We start from the raw sequence: 23,627 nt of genomic DNA, 5'->3' as shown, positions 1-23,627 counted from the left end.
ACAAAACACCAACCTACTGGTCCTTTCCAGACAGTTTATTAGAACCAGGGCTATAACCTACATTGTAGCAATATGAACACTCTAAACTTCAGGAGGGCAAATTTTTAGCAGCTAAGTGAGAACCTTATAAGCATAAACTGGGACAATATTCTCAAAAAGAAAGCAGCCAAAGAATGGGGCATTTTCACAAATATTCTTAAAAAGGCCTGTGAGAAATGCATACCATATAGGAAAAAGGATAAGAGAAACAAAAAAAAGCCAATGTGGTTAACTAGTACTGTAAGGTGAGCAATAAGCGACTATAGAGAGAGAAGTAAATACTGTAAAAGACAGATAAAGGCAGCAAAAATAGAAAGTTATAGAAATATTGCCAAGGAGAGTAAAAAATAATCCCAAATTATTTTTCAAGTACACTATATGAATGATAGGAAACTGATTGTGTACAGAGAGAGGAGGGAGATGAAGAAAGGGCCAATCTACTGAATGTCTAATCTAATGACTGTCTTTACCTAGTAAAATCCCATGGTGGAAAACATGAGGAATAATGTAAATACTCTTTGGAATGTCAACCGTTTAACCCTGGAAGAGGCCTCGCCTCAAACCACTAAAATGAACTATGTACAGTGATAGACAGACCATTATTTTTAATATTTAAAGATTCCTTGAGGACTGGTTCTGTTACACAGGACATGCGCATAACAAATGTAGTGCCAATGCACAAAAAAAGATCAAAATGTGAATCTGGAAACTACAGACCTGCAAGTCTAACTTATGTTGTAGGGAAAATTCTTTCAGGGATCGGTCCTGTCACACTAATCTGATTGGCTTCTATGTGGAGGTAAGTTCCAGACTGGACCTGGGGGAGTCTATGGATGTTGTATATCTGGACTTTTCCAAGGCATTTGTTACAGTGACGCATATAGGTTTGATACATATAATGAGAATGCTGGGGCAAGGGCAAAATTTGCATACAGGTGGTCCCCTACTTAAGGACACCCGAATTATAGACGGACCCCTAGTTACAGGCCGCTGTGACCTTTGGTGAAGCTCTCTGGATGCTTTACTATAGTCCCAGACTGCAATGATCAGCTGTAAAGTGTCTGTAATGAAGCTTCATTCATAATCCTTGGTCCCATTACAGCAAAAAATTTTGAAAGTCCAATTGTCACCGGGGCAAAAAAAATTTTTGTCTGGATCTACAATTATAAAATATACAGTTTTGACTTGCATACAAATTCAACTTCAGAACAAACCGATGGAACCTATTTTGTACGTAACCTGGGGACTGCCTGTATTTGGATAAATAATTGGCTTAGTGATAGAAAACAGAGGGTCGTCGTTAATGGCACATTCTCAGATTTGGTTGACAATACCAGTGGAGTACCATAGGGTTCAGAATTGGGGTCCCTTCTTTTTAATATTTTTATTAATGACTTTTTAGTGGGTTTACATTTCAATATTTACACATTATAAAGTAATTAACAGTGAGGTCTATAGTTTAGCATTACAGAGGGATTTGTGGAAGATGGAGGAATGGGCGGGGAAATGGCTGATGAGGTTTAATGTAGATAAATGTAAAGTTATGCACTTGGGCCATGGAAACAAAAAGTACAGTTATGTTCTAATCAGTCATTTACTTGGTAAAACTGCAGCTGAAAAGGACTTGGGGGTATTGGTGGATGGTAAACTTAATTTTAGTGACCAGAGCCAGGCGGCTGCTGCTAAAGCAAATACAATTATGGGATGTATCAAGAGAGGAATAGATTCTCATGATAAGGACATAGTTTTGCCCTGGTACAAATCCCTGGTCAGACCACGCATGGAATATTGTGTAAAGTTTTGGGCACCAGTGTTTAAAAAGCAACCAAGATTATTAGGGGAATGGGGGGGACTAGTATACAATGACTACAATAGATTACAAAATTTGGGGTGATTCAGTTTAGAAAAAAGACTGCCGAGGGGAGACCTCATTACAATGTACAAATACCTGAACGGACAGTACAAGGATCTCTCTAAAAATCTTTTTACACCTAGGCCCGTGGCAGGACAAGGGGGCATCCTCTACGCCTAGAGGAGAGCTGGTTCTACCTCCCATAGGAGGTTGTTATGACGGACTCTATGTACATGTTTCCGGAGAGAAAAAATATCACAGGTAATGGGGAAAAAACATTTGTTTAATTTATAACTGTTGGACGTGCTTCCTTTTCCAATCTTAAATACTATGATATTATAAATGTAAGGACCCTTCAATGCCATGTAAAATTACTACCATAGTTAAAAAGCAATGCCCACAGAACACCGGATTAGACAAATTTCTTGAAGGGTAACTAAACCTTGGAAGCAAAAAAAGGAAAATTGTATAACATTTCGTTACACAAACAATATCAATTCCTTGCTGATATGGGAATACCCCTTTAATCTAAAAAATTGCGCCATTGAAAAATATAACCCAAATTCCATAAAAAAGCCCTCCCAGTCTTCGTTTGACAAAATAAAACGTTTTGCTTTTGGAAAGTTAAAATAAGGACATTAAAAACAAAAGTAAAGAAGAACATGTTGTCTGTATTCGCCAACACTGGCCCTATCTGTCAGTGATTTCACCTCGGTCTCATCCGTCAAGGATCACCTTAACAATGTCAGTGAGGTGTGCGAGCCTGTACTTGTACGCCTGTGCTGTGATGTTTTTCTCTTTGGGTGTGTATATCATGTGAGGGAGGCTTTGGATGTTGTCAGCATATTAGTTTAATATTTTATTTCCATCGTGCCACAGTGTGTCTGATCTCTAAAGCTGTTTGACTTGGCTAAAGCTGTATCAACCAGATTTTCTTTCTCGACTTTGATGTTTCTGTCTTGGAAGGAAATGTACCATGAAGAGAATTACTTTCTTGTAAAATTAAAAAGATTTAAGTTGTTATATAAAACCCTTGATAGTGCAGTAAAATAGGATTTTAAAATGTCCAATATTCATTGATCCAGGGATCTTTTTGTTGTCCCTTCAATGGTTAGGTGATAAGTTTCAATCTTCGGAAAAACCCCTCTAAATGTAATTTTCTTTTTAATGGATTGCCATAGAATGCTGGCCATCAAAATGAAATTCTTGTATATTCTTTCAGATGCTATATTCTTCCCCAGAATCATTGCTTCTACCTTATAGACTTATGGCGAGTGACACTGAACATGGATATTTTATGCATACACCATAAGCCATTTTATGCTGAGCAGCCAAAGTGATCACCAGAGCTTACTCTTCAACGGAGACAGATTAGTCTGACCTGTGAGGTTGACTTCCAGAGATCGACAGGACCTTTCAGACATTTTCCTCAATACCATGTCCATTCTGCTACATGAGTAGTTAATCTCCCATAAAAATAAACAGGGAGAGAGCAGACTCGAACATTCTAGGTTTGGGTCTGCAAACCAAAACCTGGACTTGAGGAAGAAGTTTGGGTCTAGCGTTTTGGGCTCCCCCCCCTGCTGATAACATCTGCGATCAGTTTTGATCCTACAAATGCTGCTGGCGTGTTCTTGCTGCCATTAACTGTAGAATTGCCACTGCCCAATCACATCACATGGAGCAATGATCCTCTGGAAAGTTCAGCACGCATGCTCCTTTGGCATCTAAAGGGTGACACCTATACTAGTTATTGGTTTCCAGTTACTGATGGGGATGAGCGTATGGATTTTCAGGTCCAGGTTCGGCCATGTTTGGCTAAACCTTAACGGGTCTGCCCATCCCTAATGGCCACCTTTCCATTTACTGATGTGGGACATTGTTTCTTGAATCCTGAATGTGAAAGTTGCATCTATAAATTGTGGATAGGTCATAAAGGTCTGAGATACTCCTCTAAGTGAGTTTAGAAATTGATAAGTTCTACATTTTCTTTTAGTTTTCTGAGATAACGCCATTTTATTCAGTGCTTGTTGTTATTTCCAGCAGATTGTCTGGTGACCCTGTCCTGTTTAGCAGAACACTGGGGTCTCAGTGATGTAAAGGGCTTAGTCTTTCCTCGTCCATCTCCTTGGTGCTGCATTTTCATACTGTGCACGCATAGTACAAGAGTAGAATGATAAATGCTTGTTGAATGCCAGACTAGTCTTTGTTATTTCATACTTTTGTCTCTTCTTACTAAGAAGTGGGAGTCCTAGTTCAGATCCTACAGGATTTACCATGATTAGTTAGACTTGTTTAACTCAATATAATGAAGAAATACTTGGTGTAAGGTAAAAATCCTCTTTCTTAGCCTTCTGCATTCTTGTAGTTACATCTGCTTCTGCTTTTTAAGTGGACGTGGCAGTTGATATACTATACAGGGAGAACATGTTGCTACAGGTCCATTTCACCCTGTGTATCTAGCCAATTAACTTGCCATAGCATATTCATGTTGCAACCTAGTGACCTGGGGAGAAGGAAGAAGCAGTTCTTACTATAGTACTCCTTGTTATGGCAGCTAGATTTGTGGGATGGGTCGTTGATCCAGGTATTTTCTGACATATTTTGAATATTTCCACTATTATACCTTGACCTTCCTTTGTGTTTTATTACAAACCTAGTACACTACAGGTTTGGACCGATAGACCTGTGTCTATATTCATTCATTTTTTTACTATGTTATTATATTTGAAAAAATGCAGTTTACAAATTTTTCCTGCATGGCTCATTATAAAAGTTATATTATTAATGCACAGCTGCAATATTATCTGGCATATAGGAATAGTTGTATGAGCTTCAATGTCTTCAAGTGCTGTGTTGGAGATGACAATTAGTGAAGCATGTGATGTAGAGACGTGGTGAATAGCAGGGGGCGGTGATGAAGTGATTGAAACTGAAGCTGGAAAACCCCATCCGGAACTGTGCATTCCTAATACAATAGGTGCCCAGTTTCAGTTTGCACTACTAGTCCTTTCCCTATTATCTCTGGGTTTAGGAATTTGGTAGTGATTTAAGTTCCAGTTAACTTCCAGTTTCACTGTGGCGACTTTAGTATGAAAAGTGGCATTTAACTTACAACTTAGAACTATAATTGAGAGTTGTGTATAAGAGATGCTCAATAAAAACCTTTTCATTCATAACATGCAGTCGAAAAGAAAGAATAGCAGCAACATTTTAAAGAAGAATGTTGGTCCAAAGGTAAAAGGGAGTATAAACTTGTCCACAACAGTCAAAACACGCTGCACATCTTTCATGCAGCAATAATCACTGTAGAAAATTTTCAGACCGCCCTTCTTAAAGGAGTTTTCACCCTTAGGACTCAACTTTCTAGTGGTGCTCTGGATTTTTTTTTTTTTTTACAGATGAATTAATTTGCAGTAGTAAAGACGACCTATAAGAATTCATGACAAAATGATAATAATAATAATAATAAGTTCTTACTCAACAAGAACATCATTCACAAAAGGTCACCTCTAGTAAGACACACCTTGACTTGAGAACACATGAAACGTGATTTATGGATATAAATATAACCTGTAATATTTATGGAAAGGTGTTTTCTTTTACAATACTGTAATACTGCTTTTTGTATTCTTTATTTGGGCTTAAAAGGAACCTGTCATCAGCTTAAGCACCATTAAACTATAAAATGTACCCTATTGGCTGGTAGCATTTTCTCTGCTGATGTCTTTATAAAAGGCCAACCCTGTCTGATGCCCAAGAATTAAGTTAGATGTGTATCCACTCTGCACTGCCGAGAACCAGCCACCATCCTTTCCCCTAGCCGCTCGTAGCCGACTCCCTATCTTACTGTGGCCTCATGCCAGTACTTGTGCATGTATAGTATGCCTCTTTCTCTGTCCCGAGAAGACAGGCAAGTATACAGCCATCCCAGCCTGCCCCCATGTAGTATACAGCCATCCCAGCCTGCCCCCATGTAGTATACAGCCAGCCCAGCCTGCCCCCATGTAGTATACAGCCAGCCCAGCCTGCCCCCATGTAGTATACAGCCAGCCCCGCCTGCCCCCATGTAGTATACAGCCAGCCCCGCCTGCCCCCATGTAGTATACAGCCAGCCCCGCCTGCCCCCATGTAGTATACAGCCAGCCCCGCCTGCCCCCATGTAGTATACAGCCAGCCCAGCCTGCCCCCATGTAGTATACAGCCAGCCCAGCCTGCCCCCATGTAGTATACAGCCAGCCCAGCCTGCCCTCATGTAGTATACAGCCAGCCCAGCCTGCCCCCATGTAGTATACAGCCAGCCCAGCCTGCCCCCATGTAGTATACAGCCAGCCCAGCCTGCCCTCATGTAGTATACAGCCAGCCCAGCCTGCCCCCATGTAGTATACAGCCAGCCCAGCCTGCCCCCATGTAGTATACAGCCAGCCCCGCCTTCCCCCATGTAGTATACAGCCAGCCCCGCCTGCCCCCATGTAGTATACAGCCAGCCCCGCCTGCCCCCATGTAGTATACAGCCAGCCCCGCCTGCCCCCATGTAGTATACAGCCAGCCCCGCCTGCCCCCATGTAGTTTACAGCCAGCCCCGCCTGCCCCCATGTAGTTTACAGCCAGCCCCGCCTGCCCCCATGTAGTATACAGCCAGCCCCGCCTGCCCCCATGTAGTATACAGCCAGCCCCGCCTGCCCCCATGTAGTATACAGCCAGCCCCGCCTGCCCCCATGTAGTATACAGCCAGCCCCGCCTGCCCCCATGTAGTATACAGCCAGCCCCGCCTGCCCCCATGTAGTATACAGCCAGCCCCGCCTGCCCCCATGTAGTATACAGCCAGCCCCGCCTGCCCCCATGTAGTATACAGCCAGCCACGCCTGCCCCCATGTAGTATACAGCCAGCCACGCCTGCCCACATGTAGTATACAGCCAGCCACGCCTGCCCACATGTAGTATACAGCCAGCCACGCCTGCCCACATGTAGTATACAGCCAGCCCCGCCTGCCCACATGTAGTATACAGCCAGCCCCGCCTGCCCCCATGTAGTATACAGCCAGCCCCGCCTGCCCCCATGTAGTATACAGCCAGCCCCGCCTGCCCCCATGTAGTATACAGCCAGCCCCGCCTGCCCCCATGTAGTATACAGCCAGCCCCGCCTGCCCCCATGTAGTATACAGCCAGCCCCGCCTGCCCACATGTAGTATACAGCCAGCCACGCCTGCCCACATGTAGTATACAGCCAGCCACGCCTGCCCACATGTAGTATACAGCCAGCCACGCCTGCCCACATGTAGTATACAGCCAGCCCATTACTAAAAAAAACCCCCAAAAAACTTATATACTCACCTTCCGGTGGCCCTGATGCGCAGCACTGCTTCCCCTATGTCCGCGCTGCTCCCCCGATGTCTGCGCTGGTCCTCTTCTGTCTTCTATCTTCTGTCTTCCACAGGGCGCCGCCAAGTCCTTCCCGGCCGCAGGCGAATAGTATGACGTGGTCGCTGCTTTCATCATACTATGCGACGGCCAGGAGAAGAACATGGTGGCGCTCTGCAGAAGACAGAAGAAGATAGAAAACAGAAGAGGACCCGCGCTGACATCGGGGAAGCAGCGTGGACATCGGGGGAGCAGCGCTGCGCATCTGGGCCACCGGAGGGTAAGTATATCAGTTTTTTTTTTTTTTTAAGTGCTGGGCTGGCTATTGACTCGTGTATAAGCCGAGTTGAGGATTTTCAGCACATTTTTTGTTCTGAAAAACTCGGCTTATACATGAGATACGGTAATAAACGATTACAAGGCCAGATCCTGCATCAGGGTGGAAAGTGCATTCAGTCAGTGACACTGCTTTTTGAGATATAACAACGAAAACCAGGAAAAAATCAGGCTTGCTCACCACCAGGTGCTCAATCCAAAGAGAGTCTCCACTCTTGTAGCAGATAGTAAGAAAAAAGGAATAGATCGGCACTCACTGGGTCCGTTAAAATTCTTCAGTAATTTTATTCATCCGTAATTAGGACAATACACATGACGGCAGATACAAAGATGAGGTGCTGTACACAGATTACATCTTACGCATTTCAGACCATTAGGTCCACTAGCCGCACTTTAAAAGAAAGAATACGGGAACATCTTAATGGGGTTAACCCCGATGCTAGAAATCCCTCTAATGCGGCGAAACATTTTATTTACAGACATCAAACGGACCTCAGTGGTTTTTCTTTTAGCGGCATTGAAAGGGTCAAACCAGATAGAAGGGGAGGGAACCTTAGAAGGAAGCTATTGAATCGGGAGGGTTTTTGGATATTGATGAAAGATAGTATTGCTCCCAAAGGTCTTAATGTTAGAAATGATTTGATTTTAAACTACTAATGTTCACATTGTTGTTTTTATATGTATTTTTGTATATTTAGTCTTATTGTTATATTCGGACCGACAGATTGCACAGCACCTGTGTGGCTATCTTAGCTTCCGGTATACAGGGTATATCAGTCAGAGCCATTATATCTATGATTAAGGACCTAATGGTCTGAAACGCATAAGATGTAATCTGTGTACAGCACCTCATCTTTGTATCTGCCGTCATGTGTATTGTCCTTATTACGGATGAATAAAATTACTGAAGAATTTTAACGGACCCAGTGAGTGCCGATCTATTCCTTTTCTCTTACTTTTTGAGATATAAACCAGACCATAGATTTTCTTTAAAAATAAACTTTTTATACTTGTGTACTCCAAATTTTATATAAAAAGTTTTGCCCATCTTTCTCTTGAAGCGGGATTGGAATTTTGCTTCCGTAATCGGAATTTCCTCGTTTAGGTTTTCCCCACTGCATATAAATGTATGAATGTGTGTTATATCGGTAAAGCTATTTAATTGCTGGATCATGTTTGCTCAGCTATTTCTTTAGTCAGCAATGCCTGGAAATGCTGTGATCTGCTCTTTAGAGATGGAAATGTCACCAAACATAATGAAATCTAATTCCTCATACTGTTCCTTTCCCTGTGTGAAGTGTAAAACAGCTAAAAGATATAAGAGCTTTGAGATCAAAGGCCTCTAAATGCAGATATCAGAAGGCTTGTGATGCTGGTGCAGAAGAATTTAGGAATAAAAATATGCTTAGTAGCCTTTGTTACATAAAGACTTTTGGGTACTTCTTCTATAGAAGTTTATTTTGTGAGGCTACAGCTATGTTCCCAATCGTGATCTGTTCTTTTGATTCAAGCTAGCTTAGCTATCTCCAATGGGTTTCTGCAGTAGAAATGGGAGCCAAGCTAATGAAACCAAATATCACTGATAACTATGTGAACCTGCTCCCATCACAAGCATCACCAATCCATTATTAGTTTACTACAAAACTTGACTACAAAGGTATCTTCACACTGGCTTACTATTGTCTGTACAAAAAAGTGCCAATAAATGGCCTATGTTTTCTGTCCTAGATTTTGATATGGTTTTATGAATGATTCCTTTAGCCTTTAAAGAGTAACTGTAAAGTTTTTTTTATTTTCCGAAATCAATATCTCTTGGGATGTAAAACAACTTTGCTTATTATCTTTATTACCTATATTCAGTAGTTTCTTTGCTATAGCCCTCACATTACGGATTGCTGCAATGGCTGCCTCCTCTCCATGTGCTGATTAGCCTTATGAATCCGTATGTTGTTTAAACTTTGTTTCTGGTTGGATTCAAGGAAGCAGAGGGGCTGCTGCTCATGTGTCAGTGAATGCATCAGAGCTGAAAATTTGCAGAACAGTGAATGCAGATGTCTCTGCACAGAATAGTGAGGTACAAGATCTCCCCTGTTCCCTATCAGTCCCTCCATCCCACTCTGTGATTCTACAGAAGTTTCTCTGTCTGTCTCTGCTCTCTCACTGCTCCCTTCCTTCACATTGTCATCGGTAGTATCAGCTATGTCCAGATAAGCTATTTAACCCTTAGTGCTCACACAGCACAGGTTATAAACTTAATGTACTTTTCCGCTTCGTCCCCCATGACGGCCCAACCTGGAGGATGCCCCTTGACCTCTGCAGGGACAGGAAGAAGAGAGGTTAAATGCTCCCCCCCTTGCATCCTCCCGCCAGTGTTCTTCCTGTCCCTGCCGAGGCAGGACAAGAGAGGTGCCCTCTCTCCTCCAGGGGGGGGGGGGACGAAGTAAACTTACGGGTAGTCCTGGCTGGCTAAATCCCGGCGGGCTGGGGCGTTCGGTCGGCCTTGTGTCCTCCCTTTCGCCGCCCTTCCAGTCCGTTCGTCCTGGCCGCCGCTCCGCGATCCGCGTGTGAGCGCGCGGCGGCCGAAAAAACTACAATTCCCGGCGTCCTCGAGGTCCGATGACGACTTCCGGTCGCGACCGGAAGTGGCGGCTCACAGGACCGCAATGCATCCCTGGGAACGGGAGCGCGGCGCAGAGAACTCTACAGGGGGATGGGCTCCCCATTAAGGTATTTAAGGTCACCTGGAGCAGGTAGTCACGCTGATCTCAGGTCTAAGATCTGTGTGTGACGCTGCGGTGCTGGTTTCCTGTGCTGTGTATTTCTGAAATTTTCCTGTGCGCTTCCACGGCTTTTATGATGGCTGACGAGGCAGACCCTACCTTCCTGCATCCTCCGGTTTCTGTAAGTGGGATTTTTGTGCAGGTTTGGGTTTTTTACTGTGTGTAAAATAGTGGGTCATTTATTATCCTCCGCTTGCCCTTTCAGGAGAAAGACCAAGGGTCTAAAACGAAAGGCAAGGAGGATAAAGGGGATAAGACGAGCAGGTCTGAAAAACCCGAGAAAAGCCGGCTTAGAAAGTGCAACATGTGTGCCCACTCTATGTCCGACTCATACAAAAAGCCGATTTGCAAGTCTTGCATCGACAATTTTATGAGAGAGGAGAAGACATCCTTCTTAGACGAATTAAAGGGGTTTATCGAGGAGAAAATAAGCTCTTCAGTGGCCGCTGCTACGTCCAGGCCTCCACCGTGTAAGAAACCTAGAGTGGAGCCGGATTCTTCTATATCTGAGGGGGGGGATGACTCCGAAGCTCCCTCATGCTCATACGTAGAAGATGAGGATCCTACGGATTCACAAAAAACAGAAGATTCACGTCATCTGTTTCAGTTTGAGGAACTCGATGGTCTCTTAAAAGCAATTAGACAGACCTTGGAAATCGAGGAGATTCTTCCCCCTAGATCTAAGGAGGAGGAACTATTTGGGGGATTGAAGGCAAAACGCCAGAGGGTGTTTCCCCTGAATGACACGTTAAAGGAGCTGGTTTCTGAGGAGTGGCAAGAGCCAGAAAAAAGGGTTATCGTGTCCAAAAATTTTAAAAAGAGACTTGTTTTTGAGCCCGAGGAGTCTAAAGTATGGGACACTTGTCCAAAGATGGATGTGCAAGTTACCAAAATAGTAAAGAAGACTGACCTTCCTTTTGAGGACGCGGCCCAATTAAAGGACCCTATGGACAGGAAGTCTGACTCCCTGTTGAGAAAGGCCTGGGAGACCTCCATGCTCAGTCTGAAAACTAACTTGGCTTCCACCTCAGTCGCAAGGAACTTGCTGTACTGGCTGAATGAGTTGGAATCCCACATCAAGGAAGGGACTCCGAGATCAACAATCTTGGAGAACTTTCCTTTGCTGAAATCTGCAACAGCCTTCCTCGCAGATTCTGCTGCTGAGGGAATCCGTTTCGCTTCAAAGGAGGGAGCACTTACTAACTCTACCCGACGGGCGCTGTGGCTAAAACAGTGGAACGGGGACATCAGATCCAAGGCAAAACTGTGCAGTCTTCCCTTCTCAGGGGAATTTGTGTTTGGCCCAGAGTTGGATGCTATACTTGAGAGAGCATCAGATAAGAAAAAGGGCTTTCCTGAGAGATCGATACCTAAGAAACAGCCCTTTCGAGACTTCAAAAAGGATTCCTACAAGGATAAAGGGAAAAGGGGACGCTGGAGCTACCCGAAAGGAGGTAAAGGGAGAGGGTTTCTGTTCTCCACCCCAACAGACCCTAATAGAAACAAAAAACAATGATGCCATAGTAGGGGGAAGGTTGCTAAGATTCAGAGGAGAATGGACAAAGGTCACTTCAAATCCCTGGGTCTTAGATATATTACTGCATGGTTACAACATCGAATTCCTCAGACTTCCCCCTACGAAATATATGCCACCTTCACCTTCCATGTCACTTACATCCCACAGTTTAATATGGCAAGAAGTAACTTCTCTTTTGTCTTCTGGAGTGATTATACCTGTTCCACAGGATCAAGAGAAAACCGGTTTTTACTCTTCTCTTTTTTTGGTAAAGAAACCGAACGGCACAAACCGACTAATCATCAACCTGAGAGGTCTCAACGAGTTTATCGTCTACCGAAAATTCAGGATGGAGTCGGTAAGATCAGCCACACACATTATTCACCAAGATGCATTAATGTGCACTATAGACTTAAAGGATGCATATTATCACATCCCTATACACCATTTCTCACAAAGGTTTTTAAGGTTTTCTGTCTTGTCTCCAGAGGGTGCTACACTACACTTTCAATTCTGTGCACTCCCTTTTGGAATATCATCTGCACCAAGGACCTTTACAAAGGTGATGGCAGAGGTGGTGGCGTCTCTCAGACTACAGGACGTACTGATCGTCCCGTACCTAGACGACCTGCTTATTGTTGGCCAAGACAGGGGGAGCTTACTCTTCTCCAGAGATCTCACCCTAGAAACCTTAAAAAGACTGGGATGGATAGTAAACTACCAGAAGTCAGAACTTTCCCCAGCTACTGTGAGGAAATTCCTGGGTGTAAACCTGAACTCAGTTTACCAAATGTCGTTCCTTCCACAGGACAAGGGAGACCACATCAAGGATCTGATAACAAGATTCAGGAGAAAATCAGTGATCTCTATCAGAGAAGCTATGAAGATTCTGGGCTCTCTAACAGCCTGCATCTCCTCGGTAGCCTGGTGTCAGGCCCATTCCAGAATACTCCAGGGATGGATCTTAAGATCCTGGAACAGGAAACAGGAGGATCTGGACAGGAAAATCCCAATCCCACCTGCCGTCAAGGAGGACCTGCTATGGTGGTTGGAAGACGGAAATCTGAGGAAAGGGATCTTCTGGTCAAACAGCCCTTACATCCCAATCCAGACAGACGCGAGCCAGAGGGGCTGGGGGGCAGTGATGCCTCAGCAATTTTCCCAGGGTACCTGGACAGAGGAGATAACAAGAAGGTCCTCAAATTTCCGAGAGTTGCAAGCAGTATGGGAAGCACTCAGCGCGAACACGCCTCTTCTTGCCCACCAACACCTCCTAATTCTATCAGACAATACAACTACGGTCTCCTATATAAAAAGACAAGGAGGAACCAGGTCTCCTCTCCTGAGTACCCTAGCTCGGAAAATATTTTTGTGGGCAGAACAACACACTCTGTCAATATCTGCCACTCATCTAAAGGGCACGGAGAATTCAAGGGCGGACTTTCTAAGCAGAAGAAGGATCCTACCAAACGAGTGGAGCCTCAAGGAGGAGATCTTCCAGCGGCTAACATCTTTGTGGGGTTATCCTCTAGTGGACTTGTTCGCAACAAGGGAGAATACCAAGTGCCTGCATTATTTTTCTCTGGAAAAAGGGGAGAACAGGGAACGGCTGGACGCCTTCTCTCACTCCTGGGACATTCCACTAGTCTACGCCTTCCCCCCAATTCCCCTGATCGCCAGGGTCCTGAGGAAAATATCTCAGGAAAATACCAGAGCCATCTTCATCTGCCCGAACTGGCCGAAGAAAAGCTGGTACCCACTCTTGAAGAAGATGTCACCAGAGAATCCAGTCATTCTTCCGCCATCGGAGGACCTACTACATCAGGGTCCAATCCATCATCCAAACCCAGGGAAATTACAGCTGTCTGCCTGGATCCTGAATCCAGCTTCTTAAGCTCTCAGGGACTCTCATCTGAAGTCATCAAGACCCTGAAGGCAAGTAGAAAACCAGTCACCTTTGCCATCTATCATAAGATATGGAAGAGGTTCTGTTCCTTCTGTAAGGACAGCCCACCTTCCCAAGCTAACCTTAATATTTTGCAGGTGCTTGAATTTCTTCAAAAAGGTTTGGAGTTGGGTTTGTCTACCAGCACCCTGAAGGTCCAGGTGTCGGCGCTTAGTGCCTTCTTCGACCAGCCTCTCATCGAGCACAGGTGGGTCAAAAGATTTATTAAAGCTGTCTCTAGGTTAAAGCCTCAGACTGTTAAAAAATCATCAGCGTGGGACTTAACTCTAGTTTTGAATGCCTTAATGAAGGAACCATTTGAACCTATTGATTCCTCCAGTGTTAAAAACCTGACACTTAAGACAGTTTTCCTGATAGCCATCACTTCTGCTAGAAGATTAGGTGAACTTCAGGCTATATCAATTAGGGAACCCTACATGAAAATTCTAGATGATAGAATTGTGTTGATGTTGGATCCAAATTTTGTTCCCAAGGTGGTTTCCGATTTTCATAGGAATCAGGAGATTATCCTACCCTCCTTCTGTGAGAACCCTTCTTCGGCAAGAGAACGCGAATGGAGTTCTTTGGATGTAAGACGTTCCGTCCTAAAATACCTACAAATTACAGAGGCCTGGCGTATTGACTCTAACCTTTTCATCCAATTTCAGGGGAAAAGTAAGGGGAGGAAGGCGTCGAAGGCGACCATTGCAAGATGGCTGAGACTGGCAATTGCCTCATGTTACGACCTACAGAAAAGCCCGATACCAGCAGGAATCCGAGCTCACTCGACCAGGGCTATGTCCACATCTTGGGCGGAAAGAAGAGGAGCGTCACTAGATCAGATTTGCAGAGCCGCAACGTGGTCTTCATCCACTACATTCTCCAAGCATTATAGGCTGGACTTGCACTTGTCAAAAGACCTATCTTTTGGACGCAAGGTGTTACAGGCTGTAATCCCTCCCTAGAAAAGCTTACTAATTTTGTAAGTCTCCAGGTTGGGCCGTCATGGGGGACGAAGCGGAAATTGTGAATTAGATTACTCACCGGTAATTCTATTTCCGTTAGTCCACCATGACGGCCTATATATTTTCCCTCCCAGCTGGATTTTCTTCCTTTCTTTGTATTATTATTTCCAGATAATTTTCCTTTGTATGTGAAGCAAACATACTAAATAAATCTGGTTGTATCTTCCTCAGCATGGTTATTTTGTAATCACTGGCGGGAGGATGCAAGGGGGGGAGCATTTAACCTCTCTTCTTCCTGTCCCTGCAGAGGTCAAGGGGCATCCTCCAGGTTGGGCCGTCATGGTGGACTAACGGAAATAGAATTACCGGTGAGTAATCTAATTCACAATTTTTACCTCTTATCACATGTTCCCTGCTCCTCCATGTGATGGAAGCTGCCAGGCTGTCACCATATACATCCTGAATGTGCACTTTGCAGTGTTTTTACTGGATTTACTTGTGAAAAACTAAATGGATTTAATGCTAAATAACTTTGAGAGAGAACACAAGGCATCATGGGTTCTGTGGCCAAGCTAACTGGCCTCAGCCTGAGGGCATAGACTGACAGATACTAGACTCCACCCGCTTCACCTCACCAAGATTTGTGTCAAACACTTTCAGAACAGAAAATGTCATAATTTTGGAAAGAAAAGGACGAGCAGCACAAAGTAGACATTGTTCTGTTTGTTTTCTAAGGGGGAATCACATATAATAATTTGGTAAAATCACTATAGCTTTACATTTACGCTTTAACATCCTTTTAGTCAATCAGAATTTCCACCTGCAATCCAGAAGAAGAATAGAGGCAAAGGTTTGTCATTTGTCTGAAAATAATTTGCATCAAGAAACCGGAATGTCTTCCAACATATTTTGCATGCAGCAATAGGAGTTTCTGGCCCGAATCGCACAGAAAATAGGTAGCTTCTATCCATTAGTGGATTAAAATTAATCCAGCCTGAGGATGGATAAAATTTGTCCAGGTGAACGTATCCTAAGGGCCTTCTCCATCATTTTATCTTTCACAGGTCATATACTCACTAGATCTGGACTGTGAGAACTGCACATTTACCGGGACATTGAGATAGACAATGGGCGGAATCAATTATCATGGGACATTTGAAAGTCCATCGTGTTGGAGACATGTTTGTAACTTTTTACAATTTCTGGATTGATAGGCCACCCACCCACTTTTAAAAACTGTAGTGAGTGGTTAAAATATATCACATAGTTTTTGCCCAAGTCTTCTCAAAATGCCCCCCTCCTCCCCCCAGTCAAGATCATATCATATGCTTCCATAACCTACATGAGGTTTATTAAGCACTTGCATACTAGGTCTATCACTTGTAAAGATTTTTATCTGGGTGAAAGTATAGAAGCCTGTGTATGAGTGAGAGAACAAAGACTTAACAGTATGTAAAACTCCCTCATAAATTTGGAAAGAAAACACAAGCTGGCGCTGACACAGGTTTTCATTAGTTAAGATGATTATCCACCCAGATGTTATCAGATAACTGTTGGAACGTTTTACTATAGAAATGTATTCCAAATTGTACAGGTATCTTCAGATTATGGAGATTGGGGTAGAATCACTAGTGTGTTTGTTTGGCTTTTTCCAGTGAAGTTCCTATTTCCTTTCATTCAGGAGAATTTTGACTCCATGTAAGGAAGAATGTGAAATGATTGTGTTTGTGAAAACATTCCTCCTTAGCCGGAGTTGCTCACTCAGCCTTCTGTCTTACAAACACCATCATTATGGCTTGAGTAAGATTCTAATATATAAGACAAATCATTCAAAGAAAGAAGGATTTTGCTGTTGGCATTGACTCTTTACCCTGTTTCTCTCGAACATTTCAAAGTTTTTGTAGTACTCCACTGCAAGCTTCTTGTGTAATCCCACATAGCAAGTCAGTCTTCAGTGTAACTAGGGTTGCACTGATACTAGAGTTTTGAGTGTGATACTTATACCTGGAGAAGTATCATGATACTCGATACCAATACGATACTTTCATGAAGAGAAAAAAGTATTGTCTAAATTCGCTGTTTAGGGTGTGGTTACATGGGGTGTTTGCGTTTCTAAACAGAATGTAATGCAAATGTCTGGGGGCGGGGCTCAACCCAATCGCGTGTGCGTTTCCAATGAAACGCATGCGGTCAGTAACGATCAAGGTGAAGGTTGTCCTGGTAATGTTAATAAAAAATGTAAAATTTATTTTGTCTTATACATTTTTTAAAAAATTTAATTTAACTGTATTAATTCTATGTTTTCTGTATTAATTATATGATCTCTGATAAGATCCATCACTACCAGTGCATCCTTCAATTGACAACAAGTAAGTCTAACACTTTCTGAGTTCCAAAGTATGGCACAAGTACCAAGGTTTCGATGCATCATGAAAACCTTATTGTAACAGATCAGGGCCAGCCTCGACCCCTTTCCCCTGCTTAAAGTGGTTGCTGAACATTGGGTTGGGAGCCCCAGTTCTGATTATTGGTCTGGCACAACTTGGAATCTGGTTGGTTCAGGAATGCGCTTTCCTCCTACATTTACACTGTAGCCACCCCTCACACAACGTACTCCGTGTTCTCTTTGTTGTTGGGCACCTCCTCTTTTACCTTGAGTGCCTATTGCTTCCATTTGTACAGTTATCTCACTTTCTAATTTTATCTCGCCCTAAAACAAGAGTAAATATTATGTTCAGCAAACCCAAATTGTAGTCTACCTTTGTGGATGTTGTATATCTGGACTTTTCAAAGGCATTTGACACCGTGCCACATAAAAGGTTGGTATATAAAATGAGACTGCTGGGAATAGGGGAAAATATGTGTATTTGGGTAAGTAATTGGCTTAGTGAAAGAAAACAGAGGGTCGTCATTAATGGCACATTCTCAGATTGGGTTAACATTACCAGTGGAGTGCCACAGGGCTCAGTATTGGGGCCACTTCTTTTTAATATTTTTATTAATGACCTTGTAGTGGGTTTACACAGTCAAGTTTCAATATTTGCAGATGATACTAAGCTGTGTAAAGTAATAAATACTGTGGTCGATAGTTTAGCATTACAGAGGAATTTGTGGAAGCTTGAGGACTGGGCAGAGAAATGGTTGATGAGGTTTAATGTAGATAAATGTAAAGTTATGCACTTGGGCCATGGAAACAAAAAGTATAATTATGTTCTAAACAGTCAATTACTTGGTAAAACTGCATATGAAAAGGACTTGGGGGTATCGGTGGATGGTAAACTTAATTTTAGTGACCAGAGCCAGGCGGCTGCTGCTGCTAAAGCAAATAAAATTATGGGATGTATCAAGAGAGGAATAGATTCTCATGATAAAGACTTAGTTTTGCCCTTATACAAATCCCTGGTCAGACCACACATGGAATATTGTGTACAGTTTTGGGCACCAGTGTATAAAAAGGATATAGTAGAGCTTGAACAGGTGCAGAGGAGAGCAACCAAGATTATTAAGGGAATGGGGGGATTAGAATACAATGACAGATTGCAAAATTTGGGATTATTCAGTTTAGAAAAAAGACGACTGAGGGGAGACCTCATTACAATGTACACAGAGGTCGCACTAACATATTTCTAGAAGGGTAATAATACTCCTCTTACTATTTTTGAGGAGTATTTTTAGCCAGGAAGGAGTATGAAATTTTCAGTAATACAAGTATATAACTCATAGCTGTATATAATGTTGATAAACGCTATTTATATAAGAAAATCATGTGTCAGTATCTTCTGTGTTTAAATAGCAAATTTAGGCAGTTATAGTGATGTTACATCATGCATTGCCCAGACTGGAGCTGACACCACCAACCCCCCAACCACAGTCGCCGAAAACCTCCCACCACCACACTGCGGCCACCAAATCCTCCCACCACCACACTGCGGCCACCAAATCCTCCCACCACCACACTGCGGCCACCAAATCCTCCCACCACCACACTGCGGCCGCCAAATCCTCCCACCACCACACTGCGGCCGCCAAATCCTCCCACCACCACACTGCGGCCGCCAAATCCTCCCACCACCACACTGCGGCCGCCAAATCCTCCCACCACCACACTGCGGCCGCCAAATCCTCCCACCACCACGCTGCGGCCACCAAATCCTCCCACCACCACGCTGCGGCCACCAAATCCTCCCACCACCACACTGCGGCCACCAAATCCTCCCACCACCACACTGCGGCCGCCAAATCCTCCCACCACCACACTGCGGCCGCCAAATCCTCCCACCACCACACTGTGGCTAACGCCGCTGACACCAAACGTCCAGACTGCAGCTAACACACAATGTATCCCTCTCCCCATGTGACCAGACTGTGGCAGCCGCCGCCGAGCCCCAGTGGCCAGACTGCAGCTGACACTGCAAATCCTTGATGATTGCTTTGTAAAATGCTTTTTTTTAAAAAGAAATGTTGTTTTTTGGTATCTGTGTTGGGGGGCGGCGTTTTTTTTTTAGGTTTTTTATTAATTGAATTTGCGTCTGTCATTTTTTACGTGTTTTTACTGTTTATGCAGTCCTGTTTCACATACACCTCAAGCCACATCAGAACTCGCCAGACGCGCAGTCCCACGTAACATATACCTCATGCCACCTCAGCACCAGACACACAGTCCCACGTAACATATACCTCATGCCACCTCAGAACTCGCCAGACATGCAGTCCCATGTAACATATACCTCATGCCACCTCAGCACCAGACATGCAGTCCCACGTAGCATACACCTGCCACCTCAGCACCCGCCAGACACGCAGTCCCACGTAGCATACACCTGCCACCTCAGCACCCGCCAGACACGCAGTCCCACATAACCTATACCTCATGCCACCTCAGCACCAGACATGCAGTCCCACGTAACACACACCTGCCACCTCAGCACTCGCCAGACACGCAGTCCCACGTAACATATACCTCATGCCACCTCAGCACTCGCCAGACATGCAGTCCCACGTAACATATACCTGCCACCTCAGCACTCGCCAGACACGCAGTCCCACGTAACATATACCTCATGCCACCTCAGCACTCGCCAGACATGCAGTCCCACGTAACATATACCTCATGCCAACTCAGCACCTGCAAGACATGCAGTCCCTGTACAGTACCTGTACACGTTCTACTTGCAGGCAGCCATTACAGCTCTTCTTCCTGTGAGGAGACTGTGTAGTAAGCCACGCCCCTTTCCCAGAGGCTCCGCCCCTCCCGTGACATCACGACTACCCGGAGCAGCTCCATTGTAGAGGCTACCAGTGTGAGCTGAGCAGTGCCGGCCTGTGCGCTGCCAGTGTAATGTCCTGCACACCATTGCTGTGCGCTCCGGACCGCTCAGCCCACACACTACAATTATTCTGGGGAGTAATTCCGCCTCATCATGCGTCTATGATGCTTGGTGAGGCATTAATGCGATCTCTGAATGTACAAATTATCAACAAAGAAGAAAAAACGACTGGCACCACCTAAGACACAGTTTTGGGATCACAGTCCAAGTCCGACAGACACAGCCACACGTCGGGACCGGCAAGGAGAGTCCTGCTGCGGGGTGCACATCCAAGCTTCACAGAAGACACAGTATCAATATCCACAGGAGGTAAAAAAGAGTGGCACTCACCGATCTCAAACAGAGGAAACTTTATTTCAGGAAGAAATCAGGGCAGGGGTGATGCACGCCACGGCAGGCGACGGGCCGTTTCGCACTAGGAAGCGCTGTCTCAAGCCTCGGACATCGCGAGATCTCGGGACGCAGGTAATATACCCGCCCCGAGCACGCGTAGTCCTGGCAAGGAGACACACACAGGGAAGTGCACAGTATCATGTGTGCAGATACAGGTAAAATGCAAATGCTTGAAAATACAAAAATAGAAAACATGATACATAGTTAAAAACAGCGCCGCATAGGCAGCGACTTAAGTTGTACAACGTTAATCACAACAGATGCTCAGAGATGTTAACTAAAATTGGCTATCCACTCATAAAAAGATGAAGAAAGGTATGAAAAGGTGGAGGAGGTAGGGTGGAGGAGAGCAAAGCATGATACACAGTATAAGACAGGGGGAAATAGCCCACTAAATACAGAGCACAGCCAGGAATATATGAAAGATGTAATACATCAAGGGTACATTATGGGTATGTATGGTACTAGTGAGGTACATAATTTATAGGAAGATACTCAGATCATTCCTATCATTCAAACCCATTGGTCCTAACGCATTGTATTTTATAATGAGTCTGGCTTCTAAGCGGAGTAGAGCTTTGGGACGATCGCCCCCTTGGGGGTCGATGTCAACTTTCTCCAGACCTGCAAATTTTAGGGTCTCAAGGTTCCCCCCATGTCTTTTATGTGACTAATGAAGCGGGGACATCCTTTACCTGTCTGGATGGAGTAGCAATGTTCACGGAATCTGATAAACAGGTTCCGGATGGTCTTGCCAATATAAAAAAGGCCACAAGAACACAATACTACGTACACTACAAAGGTGGACCGACAATTAATAAAAGAGTTGACTGTATGCAGCTTATCTCCCAACCTCACCATCTTGGTTTGTAAGTTAAAGCGGCAGTAATTGCAGGACCCGCACTTGAAATTGCCACTAGGGATGCAATTTGTTAACCAATTAGGGTTAGACGTGGTAAAATAACTAGAGACCAAATGATTTCTAATGGACGGACTACGTCTGAACGTTACCAGAGGTTTTTTAGATGTGACCTCGGCTAATTGGTCATCTCTTTCTAGGATCTTCCAATTTTTATTAATGGCTGTGCGTATCGCCCGTTCATGTGGACTGTAGCTGAACGAGAAGGCCATGCGTCCCTTCCCCTTGCCCTTGTGTCATGTGGTCTTATCCAGGGGGTGGGGGGGAATGTCACCATGGACATTACGTGCCTTAGCCAAGGCTTTATCCAGGATGAAAGTAGGGTACCCTCGCTCAATCAATCGTTGTCTTAACTCAAGGGCTTGTGCTTCAAAGCGATCAGGATCACTGTTAAGCCTCTTTAACCGGAGGAACTGGCTGTAAGGTAACCTTTCCTTGGTATGGTGTGGATGATGGCTATCGAAATGTAGCATAGCATTAGTGGCGGTAGGCTTTCTAAAAGCGGTGGTGATGAGACGATCATCACTCACTATTACCTGAACATCAAGGAATTCTAAAGTTTTGCCCCCGAACGCTGCGGTAAACCGCATATTCATTGCGTTCTGTTCATTTAAGAAAGAGACAAAATTGAGGAATTCATTCTCATTGCCTGCCCATACCATAAAAATATTGTCCACGTACCGTAAAAAGGTGACAATATGTTTGACGAACGGGTTCAAAGTGGAAAAAATATACTCATTTTCGAAAACGGCTAAAAAAATATTGGCAAATGTGCAGGCGACCGGAGTGCCCATTGCCATGCCAGTATTTTGAATGAACCACTTGCCGTCAAACATAAAGGCATTGTGTTTTAATATGAAGTTGAGCCCCTCACAAACGAATTGAATATAGCTCTCATTCTTTTGGGCATTAGTAAGGACAGATCGAATGCTCTCGACACCCAGGTCTTGGGGGATCCGGGTGTAGAGGCTTTCGACGTCGACAGAAACCAGATTATAGTTCTCTTGCCAGCAGATGGATTTTAATGCTGAGAGGAAGGCATTTGTATCCTTCAGGTAAGAAAGAATATCGGGGAGTAGGGGGCGTAACAACCAATCAATATATTTAGACAACGGTTCCGTGAGAGATCCGATCCCTGCCACGATCGGGCGGCCGGGGGGGTCTACCAAAGTTTTGTGAACTTTGGGAAGGAAGTACCATACCGGATGTCTGGGATGGGGAGGAAGTAATTTAGTAGCCGTTTTCTCTGAGAGGACTTTATTTTCCACACTCCACCTCAGAAAGGTACGTAATCTAGCCAGGAATTTGCAGGTAGGGTTACGATCTAATCTAGTATAGGTATTGGTGTCACCTAATTGCCTCATCGCTTCTGAAATATAGTACTCACGGGTCATGAGCACCACGTTACCTCCCTTGTCCGCAGGCTTCACCACGACATCATTAAGGGAACTAAGCCAAGTGAGGGCCCTCTTCTCACCACTAGAAAGATTGGGAGGGATGGTGGGATAGTTAAGGGCTTTTACATCATCAAGGACTTTATGGAAAAAGATGTCGATTGGAGAGCCTGCAGACAAGGGGGGACAAAAGGTGGAGGGGATACCACCTCTAAAATTCTCTACTTCAGTGACCTCATTTGAGGGAGAGGATGGATCAGTGAGGTCCAAGAGTACAGATACATTCTGGATGTCAAGAGGGTCTTGTAGGGAAGGATGGAGAAAGCCACTTTGAACCCGTTCGTCAAACATATTGTCACCTTTTTACGGTACGTGGACGATATTTTTATGGTATGGGCAGGCAATGAGAATGAATTCCTCAATTTTGTCTCCTTCTTAAATGAACAGAAAGCAATGAATATGCGGTTTACCGCAGCGTTCGGGGGCAAAACTTTAGAATTCCTTGATGTTCAGGTAATAGTGAGTGATGATCGTCTCATCACCACCGCTTTTAGAAAGCCTACCGCCACTAATGCTATGCTACATTTCGATACCCATCATCCACACCATACCAAGGAAGGGTTACCTTACAGCCAGTTCCTCCGGTTAAAGAGGCTTAACAGTGATCCTGATCGCTTTGAAGCACAAGCCCTTGAGTTAAGACAACGATTGATTGAGCGAGGGTACCCTACTTTCATCCTGGATAAAGCCTTGGCTAAGGCACGTAATGTCCATGGTGGCATTCCCCTCCACCCCCTGGA

The 23,627-nt window shown here is 44.4% G+C and overlaps 3 protein-coding genes across 5 annotated transcripts in view; all 3 read left to right on the top strand.

Moving 5' to 3' along the window:
• Window positions 1–23,627, top strand: part of PAWR (pro-apoptotic WT1 regulator) — an 85,367-nt gene that overhangs the window by 26,143 nt on the left and 35,597 nt on the right. The gene's annotated exons all lie outside the window — the stretch shown is intronic.
• Window positions 9,943–11,885, top strand: LOC140126855 (uncharacterized). The gene is made up of 2 exons (XM_072146797.1): window positions 9,943–10,489; window positions 10,574–11,885. The coding sequence occupies exons 1-2, from the start codon at window positions 10,442–10,444 to the stop codon at window positions 11,882–11,884; spliced, it is 1,359 nt and encodes a 452-aa protein (XP_072002898.1). The 5' UTR covers window positions 9,943–10,441; the 3' UTR covers window position 11,885.
• Window positions 11,924–15,024, top strand: LOC140126854 (uncharacterized). Its single transcript, XM_072146796.1, has 3 exons — window positions 11,924–14,037; window positions 14,324–14,419; window positions 14,498–15,024. The coding sequence occupies exons 1-3, from the start codon at window positions 11,924–11,926 to the stop codon at window positions 14,547–14,549; spliced, it is 2,262 nt and encodes a 753-aa protein (XP_072002897.1). The 3' UTR covers window positions 14,550–15,024.

Source organism: Engystomops pustulosus, chromosome 4, assembly GCF_040894005.1.
Source record: "Engystomops pustulosus chromosome 4, aEngPut4.maternal, whole genome shotgun sequence".
Classification (NCBI taxonomy): Eukaryota; Metazoa; Chordata; class Amphibia; order Anura; family Leptodactylidae; genus Engystomops; species Engystomops pustulosus.
This window is presented reverse-complemented; position numbering and strand designations above follow the sequence as displayed.

Bases quoted from the DNA above. Each gene is read 5' to 3' on its own strand.
- LOC140126855 (XM_072146797.1), top strand. From the start codon at position 10,442: ATGATGGCTGACGAGGCAGACCCTACCTTCCTGCATCCTCCGGTTTCT. The intron at 10,490-10,573 runs GTAAGTGGGATT...TTGCCCTTTCAG, and splicing joins TCCTGCATCCTCCGGTTTCT to GAGAAAGACCAAGGGTCTAA.
- LOC140126854 (XM_072146796.1), top strand. From the start codon at position 11,924: ATGGACAAAGGTCACTTCAAATCCCTGGGTCTTAGATATATTACTGCA. The intron at 14,038-14,323 runs GTGGGTCAAAAG...TTTGTTCCCAAG, and splicing joins CAGCCTCTCATCGAGCACAG to GTGGTTTCCGATTTTCATAG. The intron at 14,420-14,497 runs GTAAGACGTTCC...ATCCAATTTCAG, and splicing joins GCGAATGGAGTTCTTTGGAT to GGGAAAAGTAAGGGGAGGAA.